General features: G+C 38.2%; 2 protein-coding genes and 1 long non-coding RNA gene across 6 annotated transcripts in view; 2 read left to right on the forward strand and 1 right to left on the reverse strand.

The window, feature by feature from the left end:
* The window catches only part of LOC138404331 (uncharacterized), a 265,328-nt gene extending 264,089 nt beyond the window's left edge, over positions 1 to 1,239 (forward strand). Inside the window, exon 2 of the long non-coding RNA XR_011238333.1 lies at positions 824 to 1,239. This is a non-coding gene — a long non-coding RNA (uncharacterized lncRNA). The remainder of the gene's footprint in view (positions 1 to 823) is intronic.
* Rbcn-3B (WD repeat-containing protein Rbcn-3B) overlaps positions 1 to 15,289 on the reverse strand; it is a 170,873-nt gene that overhangs the window by 96,487 nt on the left and 59,097 nt on the right. The gene's annotated exons all lie outside the window — the stretch shown is intronic.
* Positions 4,875 to 7,275, forward strand: LOC117994762 (cuticle protein 1-like). The gene is made up of 3 exons (XM_034982722.2): positions 4,875 to 4,985; positions 5,906 to 6,106; positions 6,654 to 7,275. The coding sequence occupies exons 1-3, from the start codon at positions 4,974 to 4,976 to the stop codon at positions 6,816 to 6,818; spliced, it is 378 nt and encodes a 125-aa protein (XP_034838613.1). The 5' UTR covers positions 4,875 to 4,973; the 3' UTR covers positions 6,819 to 7,275.

The raw sequence follows: 15,289 nt of genomic DNA on the forward strand, positions 1-15,289 counted from the left end.
ACATGGGAATGAGATCTATGAATATAAGATGAATCCAGATTATATGAAACCACATTATGATGAACTTACTTCTCTGCCTCGTGACGTCATTAATAAAAATGGCGACAATTTTGAAGAGAGGGTTGATGCCAATTGTAGACAAATAGAAAAAAATACGAAAGTAATGAATCTAAATTCTATGAAACCATATGATGAACTTATTCGTGACGTCATTAATAAAAATGGTGACACTTTTGAAGACAGAGTTGATGCCAATTGTAGACAAATAGAAAAAAATACGAAAGTAATGAATCTAAATTCTATTAAACCATATGAAGAATTTATGTCGGTCCTTCGCGACGTCATAAATAAAAATGATGACACTTTTCAGGATAGAGTTAATGCCAAAGGAAGACATAAAAATCGTAAAAATAAAAAAGGACAGGTTTTCGTACCGAAGAAGGGATACGAGAAATGGGTAAAACAATCATTAGCCGAATTCAAAAAGCAGATGTCCAGTAACAAAACGAAACTCTTCTTCCCTGTTATAACAGCAGGTTTATTGTTAGCGGACGCCGTAGCACAGACAGCTATTACAGGTGTAGCAGTGGGAGCAGCAGTGATGGGGAATATTATGCATTACATAATATCTGCGTGTACCTATCCTCTAAGATTGTATAAAATGGCACACTCCCGAAACCCCATACCAGCGAAGTGATTTTATTAAAATAAAAATAAAATAAAAATCTTTTTTATTCGTATAAACTTTTACAAGCACTTACGAATAGTCGAATGCATCTACCACTGGTTCGGAATGCCTTTCCTTCCGAGAAGAACCAGCAAGAAACTCGGCGGTTGCTCTTTTCAAATATTTGATATAGGTACAATATTATGCCATGTATAAAATTGTATTTGCAGTCTTGTGCGTTGCTGGAACGAGCTGCAGGTCAAATCCACGCTCTTTTATCATTTAGATAATCTTCAATTATCTTCAATATGCTTTTTTCAGGAGCATATTTTTAATAGATTTTTTAAACTTGTGCAAAGGTAAGTCCAAAATAGTTTGCGGGATTTTATTATAAAAGGTAATACCCATACCCACAAATGACTTTTGGACTTTCCTGAGGCGGAAGGTAGGAGCTGCAAGCTTGTCTTTGTTTCTAGTTAGCCTATTGTGTAGATCACCAATTCTCTTGTAACTAAGAATATTTTGTCTTACAAAAATTATGTTATTATAAATATATTGATAGGCTACAGTAAGGATATCTATTTCCTTAAATTTCTCTCGAAGGGACTCGCGTGGTCTTAAGTTATAAATTGCGCGTATTGCCCTTTTTTGTAATACAAAAATTCTCCCAATATCTGCCGCTTTACCCCATATTAAGATTCCATAAGACATAATACTATGGAAGTAAGCAAAATATACTATCTTTGCGGTTTCCACGTCAGTTAACTGCCGAATCTTTCTAACAGCGTAAGCGGCAGAGCTCAATTTGCTAGCAAGAGTTGATATATGGGTGCCCCATTGAAGCTTCGCATCTAAGGTTATCCCCAAAAATGTTGTAGTCTCTTCTATTTTCAATGTATCGTTATTTATCATTAAATTAATGTTAAAATTACCTACTAGCGACCCGCCCCGGCTTCGCATGGGTGGCAATGTAGATACTTATGTAGTGTCACTTCTATACCTACTAATATTATAAATGCGACCACCGCCACCTTCACCTCGTTTTGTTTGCAGTACCTGTGTGGCATCCAATACTGAATTTCACAGCAGTGTGGCGCCTCAACGCCCTGATGGTCTGTCTGACGATCTGTCAAGAAACCTACAGGGTACTTCCCGTTGACCTAGAATCATGAAATATGGTAGGTAGGTAGGTCTTATAGCATACATTATGGGAAAAATCTGAAAATCGTGAATTTGTGGATACATCACACAAAAAAAGTTAAATTGTGGTCATGAACTAATAATTAGTATTTTCTATTTTCAAATTAAGATAACTATATCAAGCGGGGTATCATATGAAAGGTCTTCACCTGTGCATTCTAAAACAGATTTTTATTTATTTTTATGAATCAAAGTTTTTGAATTATCATGCAAAAAGTCGAAAAATTACTACTGTAGTACGGAACTCTCGTTGCGCGAGCCTGCCTCGTACTTGGCCGGTTTTTTTCAGTATTTTTTGTTATAGCGGCAACAGAAATACATCATCTGTGAAAATTTCAACTATATAACAGTCACGGTTCATGAGATACAGCCTGGTGACAGACGAACGGACAGCGGAGTCTTAGTAATAGGTCGTCGTCTAGGTAGTCTTAGTCTTAGTAATCCCGTTTTACCCATTGTTTACGAAACCCTAAAAAACTATCGTTTACGAAAATATGACCGCCAAAATGGCAGTTTTACGTAAGATGTCCTTCTGCATACCTAACTCCTAAAATATACATAATCGTAAAATTTGAAACTTTCTACTATATTAGCATATAGTATGATATTATTATCGCTACTCATGGGGAGAATATGCCCATAATGACCACGCTGGGTAGGCGTGTTGGTCATCGCAGTGACTTGACCCCCCCCCCCAGTTAGCCCGCTTCCACTTTAGACTGCATCATCACTTATCACCAGGGGAGATCGCAATCACGGGCTAACTTGTAATGGAATAAAAAAAGTTCTCCTGAATGCAACACTGTCGCAAATGTCAACAAAATATCAAGTGCTTTTTTACGAGCCTATGTTACAAACTTCAATGCCTACTTTTTAATAGATTTTATTTGTTAATTTTACAAACCTAAATATGTAGGTACAACTCACCGAAGTATTTCACGTAAGCAGCAATAGAAACGAGAAATTGGCTGAACGAGTCAGGCTCGCGCACCGATGGTTCCGTACTATAGTCGTATTTTATCGTCATTTTGCACGTAAAATCAAAAACTATGCATAAAAATAAATAAAAATCTGTTTTAGAATGTACAGTTAGTGTAGTTTCACATGATACCCCACTTGATATAGTAATCTTACTTAATAAGTTGAGAATACTTATTATTTGTTCAAAATACTTTTTAATTATTTATGTATTTGTGATGTGACCACGGTGATTCATGGTTTTCAGATTGTTCCCCTAATGTCTGCTATAAGACCTACCTATCTGCCAAATTTCATGATTCTAGGTCAACGGGAAGTACCCTGTAGACAGACAGACAACAAAGTGATCCTATAAAGATTCCGTTTTTCCTTTTGAGGTACGGAACCCCAAAAATGAATGTCTTCAATCTTAAAAATAAAGTGTATGATGAAAACAGACATTATACTATAATTTTATTATCCCTACCCATATTATAAATGCGAAAATGTGTTTATTTGTCGGTGTGTTGGTTTATTAGGTTGTTGGTTTTTCCTTCAATCACGTCGCAACGGAACAACGGATCGACGTGATTTTTTGCATGGGTATAGTTGATGTCCTGGAGAGTGACATAGGCTACTTTTTATCTCGGAAAATCAAAGAACCCCCTCGGGATTTTTAAAAACCTAAATCCACGCGAAGCTGAAGTGGCAATGGGCAGGGCACATAGTTCGTACAACCGATAGACGTTGGGGTCCCAAGGTGCTGGAAGGGCGACCTCGCACCGGAAGACGCAGTGTTGGAAGACTCCCCACTAGGTGGACGGACGACATCAGACGAGTCGCAGGGAGCCGCTGCATCCAGGCGGCGCAAGACCGTGGCGTGTGGAAGTCCCTACAAGAAACCTATGTCCAGCAGTGGACGTCTATTGGTTGAATGATGATGATGAGCTAGCTATAGCATCGATAGCTCAACGGTTAAAGGAGCGGACTGAAAACCGAAAGGTCGCAAGTTCAAATCCCACCCGTTGCACTATTGTCGTAACCTACTCCTAGCACAAGCTTTACGCTTAATTGGAGGGGAAAGGGGAATATTAGTCAGGAACTTGGCTACTATTATTTTTTTAAAAAAAGCTTACCATATGCCATATAATATGAACGTAACATAATCATCATCATGATCAACCCATTCCCAGCCCACTGCCTACCAGCACGGGTATCCCCTTAGAACGAGAAGGGCTTAGACTATAGTCAACCATGCTGGCTCAGTGCGGATTGGCAAACTTCACACACCTTTGACCATTAGGCCCGGTATCCACCTAAGCGGAGCGGAGAGGAGATGGTACAGTAAACCAATCCGATTTTTTAAAAATAACGTGATAACTTTTTCACTTCATCTATTTTTAATCTGATTGGTCGGTTAAACGCATCTCCTCTCCTCTCCTCTCCGCTTAGGTGGATATCGGGCCTTATGAAGAACTCTCAGGCATTCAGGTTTCCTCACGATGTTTTCCTTCACAGTTAAAGCAAGTGATATTTAACTGGGTATTTGACTACATCAAAAATAAATTATTTCTCAGTGATTATTAAATAAAGGCTCTCCCAAAATACGTAAAATCCACGTCCTCTGTTAGTTTTAAGTGTAATAACCATTTTAAATTATCGATTAAACTAAAAAAGTACTTCATTATGATGTGACGTCACATTCCAGTATCTCATAGAAAATTGCATACTAAATGCGCGTTTTGACGTTTGATAAAAAGTTTACTGATTTGACTAGTTGTCAAATACCGTATTGCTTAAGTCGCACAGCAAGTGATATTTAATTGCTTAAAACGCACACAACTGCGCAATTCAGAAGTGCATGCCCGGGATCGAACCCCCGACCTCCCGAATTGCAGGCCGACATCTTAACCAATAAGCTATAACTTTTCTGCCGAGCACGTAACATGCCTGATGTATAATGTCATTGATAACAATATCCCAATACGGATCGCGTCTACATTTTTTAAATGCCACAAACAAAACAGGTAAGTACTTCATCGTAGCAATGATTACGTAGACTTTCAATGTACACACTATACGTATAAAAGACCTCTGCAGCACCAGAAATGTACAGTAGCTCTCGAGTAGTCTGACAAAGAAGTTCACGATGAGATTCCTGGTAAGGCATCATTTAACTTATCTTGACATAACAAAAACCTAATTTTTCGAACGCGGGAAATTCAATCGTGAAAATAAACATCCTGCAATTATTGTGATAGAAAATTACACGGGATCATCAAAGAAAAATAGCCTAATTTTTGAAACGCGATTTTGAAATGCAAAGAGCTTAATCTATCCTAATACTAATATTATAAATGCGAAAGTGTGTTTGTCTGTCTGCTAGCTTTTCACGGCTCAACCGTTCAACCGATTTTGACGAAATTTGGTATAGAGATAGCTTGCATCCTGGGCATACATAGGCTACTTTTTATTCAGGAAAATATGAGTTCCCACGGGATTTTAAAAATCTAAATCCACGCGGACGAACTCGCGGGCATCAACTAGTAAGGAATTAATAAAGGCTTAGAAATTGAAATTGTTCTGTAGCTAGCCTGTATGGACTCATAAACAATCCGTTACTTCCTAACTTTATAACATTATCAAATCTTATTCAATGTCAAAAAATTTGCGTAATTCTCTTTGTGTAATATTTTCAGGGTTCATATTATAACGTATTTGTATATATGTACAGTAGGTATGCGACAGGTCGAGATGACAATCGAGGATGAAACGCCCCACACCCGTACAGCCCCCGCGCTAACTTGGTGCGTTGCGGGTGTGCGGGTCGTCCCCCTGCTTCATGCGCCGATTGCCATCCCGATCTGTCGCGGACTATATGTGAATTTCTTTATTCCACTATAACTTCTAAATGCCTTACACATATATCAACCCGAGTGACACTGGCTAAAGATTTTTTGAAATTCTCAAAAAAATTAAAATGGTAGATTTGATGCGCTTTTATGTGCAGGCTGAACAAGATGTTTTTGTAAACTTTTTAAATTACTTTTTTAATTATTTTAACAATTACTCTCTCAACAGATCGCTTTCGTTGCCCTCCTCGGCTATGCTTCGGCTAGCGCCATCTTAGCTCCCCTGGCATACGGCGCCAACGCTGGCGACGTCCAGGCGGCCATCATCGACGCGAATGTCGCGGCGCAAGACACCGCCCGCGCCATCGGAGAAGGCCAGGCCCGCGCAGCCGAAGCCGCCATCCAGTACAACGCTGAGGCAGTCCGTCAGGTAAACATTGACTCATACAAATACCAACGCGACAGTCGTCGATATCACCGCGACTGTCATGGCACAAAACATCGTCCAATTCATTGGAGAAGGTCAAGCCCACACTTCCGAAGCTACTATCTAATACAACATTAAGGCAGACCTCAAGGTCTTGTCTAAGGTGCTGCCTGAATCTAGCGGCTCCGTGCGGCACATTTGCTGTCGTCTGTTCACCTTATGAGGGTCTTCCAACGCTGCACTTTACGGTGCGAGCGATGTCACCATTCTAGCACCTTGGGACCCCAAACTCTATCGGTTGTACGAACTATGTGCCCTGCCCATTGCCACTTCAGCTTCGCAATCCGTTGAGCTATGTCAGTTACTCGTGGCCATTTTACGGATCTCCTTATTTCTGATTTGATCACGTAAAGAAATTCCAAGTATAGCTCTTTACATCACCCACTGAGTGACTCTGAGCTTAAATAGAACGATCAATGATCTCAGCATAGTTTCTCAACAGGTGGGCCTAAAATTACTACCTACTATAACGATATTTTAATTCATCCAGGTCGCTGAAACCAACCGCAACATCAACCAGAACCTTGTTAACGCCCGCGCCGGTTATCTCGGTGCACCCCTCGCTTACGCCGGCGCTCCCCTGGCCTACGCTGGTGCTCCCCTTGGCGTAGCCGCCGCCTACGGTGCCTACCCCTACGGAATCCGCGCTTGGTAAACTGGTTACCAGCCACCACTCACTAGCCAGTCGATCTATTCAGTGTTCCTAAACATTACTGTCACAATTAACATAATTAAATACAACTAGCCAGTTTATTAGGTAATGTTAATTAAGTAAATATCGTATAAGAGTTGCCTCAACCGATTTATAATCCGTTGGGGATGTTCTCGTACAACTATTACTGATAACGGTACAAACTTAATCGGTAAGAGTCGAAACCACCTCAGTATAACAAGGATAACCGAATTTCGCTCAACGGACTCAAAATACAAAGGTCTCATTCTGTAACTCTCTTTGTAAATAAGTGAATCTCATGCCATCACTGCCAAGTGCTGTAAATAAGCACCTAACATTTTTTTTACAAACCTCGGTTGTAATTTTTATTTTATTCTCTACTTTTTGCACACAACACCCGTCACCCGTTTTCGTAAATAAAATGTTTGTGGTAACGAAATGAACGTTGTTCTTATTATTTACCATTCCCTATCGAGCACATAACTACAGTTTAATCAAGTATATAATACACAATGGACAAGGGTATTACATACTTAAGGTGATTTGATAGACACGGCCGTGAAAATTCAAATTTTAGTTAGTTTTTCGAAAATAGTAGACTAATCATACATGGAAGGCTTATGGTAATGAGTTTCGCACGCATAACATTTATGTATCTACATGTTTTTCCATAAAACTTTGTCAAAAATACTCATTTACTTCATATTTGTGCAAATCTGGGAAAATTCAGAAAATTATCTTTCAGGAACAAATATGAAGTAAATGAGTATTTTTAACCAAAGTTTTTATGGAAAAACATGTAGATGCATAAATGGTATACGCGCAAAACTCATTAGTCATTACCATAAGCCTTCGATGTATGACAAGTCTACTATTTTCGAAAAACTAACTAAAATTTGAATTTTCAAAAGTGTGCCATTTTGCGATCGACATTTAAATCTACTCGTACGAGACGTCTTTGCTCAATGTTTCACGATTGAAACCTGAAATTGTTTAAAAAGGTGTTTATTTCATGGAGGACAACTTAAACCAAGAGCCGTGATAAAAAAGGGATTCCCTCATTAACCGACTTCCAAAAAACCGGCCAAGTGCGAATCAGACTCGCGCACTGAGGGTTGCGTAGTACAATCGTATTTTATCGAAATTTTGCACGATAAATCAAAATTTTGAAGTTACAGGGGGTGGGGACACATTTTACCACTTTGGAATCGTCTCTCGCGCAAACTATTCATTTTAGAAAATAATGATATTAGAAATCTCAATATCATTTTTAAAGACCTATCCATAGATATTCCACACGTATGGGTTTAATGAAAAAAATTTTTTTGAGTTTCAGTTCTAAGTATGGGGAACCCCAAAATTTATCGTTTTTTTTCTATTTTCGTGTAAAAATCTTAATGCGGTTCACAGAATACATCTACTTACCAAGTTTCAATAGTATAGCTCCTATAGTTTCGGAAAAAATTTTTTTTTTTTTTTTTTTTTTTTGTCGTAAAGCACTGTCACCAGTACTTTACTACAATTACAATCTAGCCTATGAAAGAGGCTAATAAGCAATATTATATTAACCTAAACTTATAAACGTACTTATACCTAAGAATCTGTCCATTGACTTAGCTTAGTTTATAGTTAAGATACCTTATTGGAAGACACTTTGTTCTTGTGTTCTTTAAATTGCACTAGCACTATGCTTTCACTTTGTTCGTGTGATCTTTGATTTGCACTAGCACTACACTTTCACTATAACTACACTAGCTCAAAAGGCTTAGTCCTCTTAAGTCTACGTATTAGGTCTGTGTTGTCGAGGAGCTGGATAGCCTCGACGTTAACATGTTCATGGAGCCTACGTTCGTGGGATTTAGCGTGTTTGCTAATAGCTGTGTCCACGAAGCCCATTTGGAGATCGCGATGAATGTCTACATTCCTGACGTACCAGGGTGCATTGACGATACCCCTAAGCACTTTATTTTGGAATCGCTGAATTATTAGTAAATTGGTCTTTCTGGTACAGCCCCACAACTGGATACCATAAGTCCACACTGGCATTAGGACTTGTTTGTATAATAGTATCTTATTTTTAGTTGACAGTGATGAGTTTCTGCCTATGAGCCAGTACAATTTTTTGTACCGTAACTCTAGCTCTTCTTTTTTCTTCTTGACATGTGCTTTCCAGCGTAGCTTACTGTCAAGAGTCATTCCAAGATATTTTGCCGTGTTAGCATAGGGTATCTTTTGTTGGTCAATATAAATGGGATAATATTTTGGTATTTTATTAGTAAAATCAATATGGGCAGACTTGGAATCGTTAAGTCTTATTCTCCATTTTTTCGTCCATTTATGTAGTTCATTTAGAGCTATTTGAACTTTTCCCGATGCCTCCTGGTGAGTATTACCCACAGCTATGATAGCAGTATCATCGGCAAAAGTAGCGATGGTATTGTGATCGGGTTGTGGAAGATCACACGTGTACAGGAGATAAAGGACAGGTCCCAGAACGCTTCCTTGAGGTACTCCAGCTTTGATCACCTTGAGTTTGGAGTAAGCTTCCTCTTGCCTCACTCGAAATACTCTATCAGATATATATGATTCTAATATGTTTGCAAATGGTTGAGGAAGTAATACTTTAAGTTTCTGAACAAGACCTTCATGCCAGACTTTATCAAAGGCTTGTGCTACATCAAGAAATACGGTTGAACAGACTTTCTTTTCTTCTAGTGTTCTTTCAATTATATTTGTTATTCTGTGTACTTGATCGATTGTCGAGTGCTTTTCCCTGAATCCAAACTGATGGTCAGGAATCAGATTTTTCTCATCTAATATAGGTTTCAATCTGCTGAGCAGTAGCTTCTCAAAAAGTTTTGAGATAATTGGTAGCAGAGAAATTGGTCTGTATGATGTAACCTCATTTGGTGGTTTGCCTGGTTTGGCAATCATAATTACTTCTGCAACTTTCCACAAATCAGGGACGTGCTTAATTCTAAATGCTGCATTAATCAGCGTCGTTAATTTTACGATTCCTTTTTTTGGAAGGTTTCGCAGGATTTCTGTAGTAATAAACTGAGGACTTGCGTGATAACCGCGATATAGAACGCGAAAGGAGGGCTCTGGCTGTTCGGTGTAATATGCTCGCACGTCGGTTTGCACGGTGCAGTCCTGAGGCGAAGCTGACGCTGTTTAGAGCATATTGTCGATGCTTCTACACGTGTCAGCTTTGGTTCAACGCCACGAAAAGTGCACGTAGCAGCATCAGAGTGCAGTATAATAACGCATACCGCATTCTGATGAAACTGCCTAAATACTGCAGTGCGTCGGGCATGTTTGCTGACGCCAGAGTGCCCGATTATTTCGCGGTTGTTAGATCTCGTGTTGCGGCATTTTGGTCCCGCATCCGCGATTCTCAAAACGAGGTCCTCAGGGTATGCTCTGAGTGCCCTGAGAATCCCATACTGAAGTACTGGCTTGCCGTACATCGTGACAATAACCGTAAATAAAGTACGAACCTCCTATTTGGGGGCAATCTTTAATTTTAATTTAATTTAAATTTTATTATTGTATACTTTATTATTTTCTTTTTATTATTATTATTTTTAACAATTGTACATTTGTATTTGTATTTACTTTTATGTATGTCCAAATGGGTTCAAGTTGCCTAAATAAATGACTATTTTATTATTATTATTTTTTTTTTATAATAAGATCATATCCTGGAGTTTTTTTTAAGTTCAGTTTATTAATCATACTGAGTATTTCCTTTGGCGTTACTAGTTTAATGGGAGAGTTTTCTTGATTTGTTTCCATCGTAGAAAAATCAATGTGCTCTCCTTCGTTTGGTTGAAATATTTTTTCGAGATGTTCTGCAAATCTTTTAGCTTTTTGCTCACTATTTCTTGCCCACATTCCATTTTCTTCTTTAATTGGAGGAATATGCATACATGGTCTTTTTAAATTCCTAGTTGCTTTCCAAAGTGAATATTCGGTACTCCTTTCACTCGTGAGGCTTTGGAGATAACTGTAGGTTGACGAATCATTAAAGTTTTTGATTTGTTTCTTTAGTGCCTTAGTCAAGTAATTCAGCAACCTTTTATCAAGTGGAGATCTTGAATGATGCCACTTTTTTCTTTGCCTTCTCTTTTCAATGATGAGTTCAAGGATATTTTTGGGATAAGCAACCACTCCTTGGGGCTTTTTCCTAAGCTTTGGTGTATTATTCCAAGCAGCCAGCTGAATATCTAATACAAATTTTCTTACTTCTTCGTTCAGTTGTTCCGAGTTTTTAAGCGGCACATTTAAGTTAATATTGTTAGTCAAATCCATTTTGAAGCTGTCCCAGTCTGTATTTTTGTTTACAAGACCAGGATAGGTTTCTTTATATATGATTGTGTCACTTAGCGTTAAGAGAATAGGAGAATGATCTGAATTCATGTCGAACATTTCATCAATGTCTAGATATTTTGTTGATATGTTTTTATAAATAAAAAAGTCAATTAGGTCTGGTATTTTCATCGTATCTGTAGGCCAGTAGGTAGGCTTACCTGTACTTATTACATCGCATTTTAAATCTTTAATGGCACTTAAGAGTTCTCTACCTTTTGTAGTAGTCAATCTGGAGCCCCAAAAGGTATTTTTCGCGTTAAAGTCACCTCCAATAATAAATCTATGTCCAATTTTCTCGAGGAAGTTCACATAATATTCTTTTGAAATTGAATGCCTTGGGGGACTATATATAGCTACTACCGAAAATTCGTATTTTGTAGTTTTGACCTTCACAGCTACTGCCTGAATTTCCTGTTCCTCATATTGGAATTCTTGATAATGGTACAAATTTTCTTTAATTAAGATGGCACTGCCGCCTCTCGCTGTATTATTTGGGTGTATGGCATGGTACACTTTATAACTGTTAAATTTAATAAACGATTGCTTAGTAAAATGTGTCTCAGATATTAGACAAATATCAATCTTTAGTGTATCAAGGACTACTTGTAGCTCTTGTTGATGTTGTAGTAGTCCGTTTGAGTTCCATGCAAATATTTTAAGCTTATTATTCATTTTTTCGGCTTATTGGTAGCCTTATTAGCGCCACTTTCAAGTTTTTGCAATCTTTCGTCAAACGAGGACATGTATTTGAGAATTTCATCTAGTTTGCTCTCCATATTTCCCTGGGGCAGTTTTGTGCTTGGCAAATTTCTAGAGACTTTTTGAGCATAAGTTTGATGTTCACTTTTGTTCGTGTCTTCATTAGTTTTAATTATATGGGAATTAGTAGATTTCTCAGGTTTCGATGAACGCTGAGGATAAGATGAGGATGATTTTGATGATTTTTTAAGATTCTTATTTTTTAGGATCTGCATTTCTTTGGCAACCATGCAACCCCGATAGTTAGCAGGGTGCGCTTCACCGCAGTGTAAGCATTTGGGTTTTTCTTCTGCTGGCTTAGTGCGGTCTCGAGTCAGATGTTTTCCTGTACATTTTACACACCTGGCCTCTCTGGCACAGTATTTCTGCGTGTGACCATATGCTTGGCATTTTTTACACTGACGTACCAGTTTTGATGTTTTGATAGGGTGAATTTCAACTTTACACCCTAGAATGTGTTTAATGTCATAAATTTTATTTATATCTTCTACATTATTAAATGTTAGAGTAAACATATTAAGCGGCTCTTTATTCTGCCATCTTAGTTTGTTCACTGCATTTTCTATTTTATAACCCTTGCTTTGAAGGTCTTCAATTATTCTTTTGGGCTGGCATGAGGCAGGCAATTTTTTAGCCATAACACGAATAGGTCTTTCTTGTTTATTCTCATAGGAATGCCACAGAAATTGATTTTGAGTTAAGATTTTCGTCAAGGATCGGTAGGTGTCCTCATTGGTAACGTTTATTTTGACATTCTTTGCGTTCATCATTTTTAATGTAAAATCTGATGAGGCTTCGGGAAGATTTCCTGACAGTAAGTCAAAAAATGTTTGATAGTTTTCCACACCGGACACCATTATAGGCGGGGGTAGTGGTACTTTCTTAGTTTTCTTTTTTTCATTTTTACGCGTTTCTGTGTTTGACGTTTCGAATTCTCTACTCTGTGACAGAATGGGTGACGTGCTTAGTTTCCTTTTTTTCCTACTCTTCACTCTTATCCATTCTGTTTCTTGCGCAAGTTCCTCTTCGTCCGTATGATATTCAGCAGATGGACCCGAACTTTCTTTGTATCCGGACGTATCCATTGGGTTGTTATCCTTATTAGAAAGGAGCTTAATTTGTTTTTGGAGCTCCAAAATTTGCTGCTCCATTTTTTTAGTTATAAGCTGGAGTTTTTCATTTTCAGCTTTTTTTTCTGTAAATGCGTTAAAAAGCAAGCGCTCATTTTCCGTTTTTAATTCTATTTTTATATCGGCCATAGTTGCAGGAACCAAGTAGTATAGCGATGATTATTTATTTTATAATAAACCTGACGCGACGAAACGCGGAACTAGGTCATTTTGGCTCACGCACGGCCGCGGCGACGGTCGGATCGCGGCGTCAGCAGTTTTCGCTGTTATTGCGGTAAAGACACGGTCGGAAAAAAGTGGCTGTGACATACGGACGGACAGACCTGAATCTGAATGCATTCAGATACAATATGTATGTGTACTTATGGGCTATTATATAGATATTACTTAGGTCACACTGTACAAGACAGACAGACATGACGAATCTACAAGGGTTCCGTTTTTTGCCATTCGGCTACGTAACCCTAAAAAGTAGGAGGTTCTCAATTCATCGGGATCTTTTTAGGATTCCGTACCTCAAAAGAAAAAACGGAACCCTTATAGGATCACTTTGTTGCCTGTCTGTCTGTCTGTCGGTCTGTCAAGAAACCTACAGGGTACTTCTCGTTGACCTACCAAACTGTGAATTTGTGGTAACATTACACAAAAAAAATTAAATTGTCGTCATGAATTAATAATTAGTATTTAAAATTTTCGAAGTAAGATAATTATATCAAGTGGGGTATCATATGAAAGGGCTTTACCTGTGCATTCTAAAACAGATTTTTATTTATTTTTATGCATCATAGTTTTTGAATTATCGTGCAAAATGTCGAAAAAATACGACTGTAGTACGGAAACCTCGGTGCGCGAGCCTGACTCGCACTTGGCCGGTTTTTATTTTATTTGAATACTAATCAATCAAACCCAATGACATTTTGTAGACACCTAGGTCTACTCATATCTGTGTATATCTTTGGCTGAGTTTGTTGTGGGCTCTTCTCAGACCTGGGCACGTTTGGAACGCTCGTAGCTTTAGTTTTAAGTTTACGTGATTAACTATCGCCACTACATCATTGTACTGCAAATTCAGCAAGTGACAAACAGAAAGTGTGTACAATAATAACCAATCTGCATAAATGATTTGCGTATGAGTAGGTACATATGAGTAGTTTTTAATCATAAATCACGGTATGCAAAGTTATGGTAGTGAGAAATAAAATTGTAAACAAGATGCAGTGGCGGACTTGGTGGGCGCGGAGGGGCCGTCCCCTCGAGCCTCGAGTCTAGGGGGCCCCCTAACCTTGACAAACCCTTTAGTGGACTTCCAAATATGTTCAGTTAATAACAGTGAGCTTGAAGGTGGATGCTCTATACAAAATTAAAAAGTATAGAGTAAAAGATTTTTTTTCTTTAAAAGAATATTAGCCATATTAATTATGATTATTATTCCCCTTTTTCCCTCCAACTATTTGAACTGCAGATCTTTTGCATTTCAGTCCGCTCTTTAATCATTGAGCTATCGAGGCTCAATGGTTAAGGAGCGGTTGAGTTATGAGTTACGATAATATGATCCTTCCTGTAAAATTAAATGAAAAATGTTCGCACTCGCGCTTATATTCCTTGGTTATATTATTACATTTAATTATTAAAATAACTTATGCCCACGACTTCGTTTGCGTGGACTACATCAATTTCAAACCTCTTTTTACCCCCTTAGGGGTAGAATTTTCAAAAATCCTTTCCAAGCGGATCTCTACGTCATGATAGCTATCTCCATGCCAAAAAGCCTGATTCCTCCAGCAGTTTGAGCTGTGCGATAATAAATCAGTCAGTCAGTGACCTTTTCCTTATACATATTTAGATTTTTAAATAGAGATGGCGAGCAAACGAACAGGCGGGTCACCTGATGTTAAGTGATTACCGCCGCGTATGAACATTTGCAGATTAGATTATTATTTCTTAACTTTTACATTCAAAAAGTTTCAGTCTACCTAATTCGAATAATAAAATTTGACTTTGACTTCATGAATCCTTCGCGGAATTAAATCCGCAAAAAATATAACAAAGAATGGGGGCCTTATTTAGTAACGCCGCCCCTGGCCTCCAACGGACGGTTCTATAATTATTGGGACCTCCAACAGTACTATAATTTGGGGCCTCCGACGGGCTCAGTCCGCCACTGAGAACATGTGTTAGATAAAATTAACT

The sequence above is a fragment of the Maniola hyperantus genome, chromosome 27, assembly GCF_902806685.2.
Source record: "Maniola hyperantus chromosome 27, iAphHyp1.2, whole genome shotgun sequence".
NCBI lineage: Eukaryota > Metazoa > Arthropoda > Insecta > Lepidoptera > Nymphalidae > Maniola > Maniola hyperantus.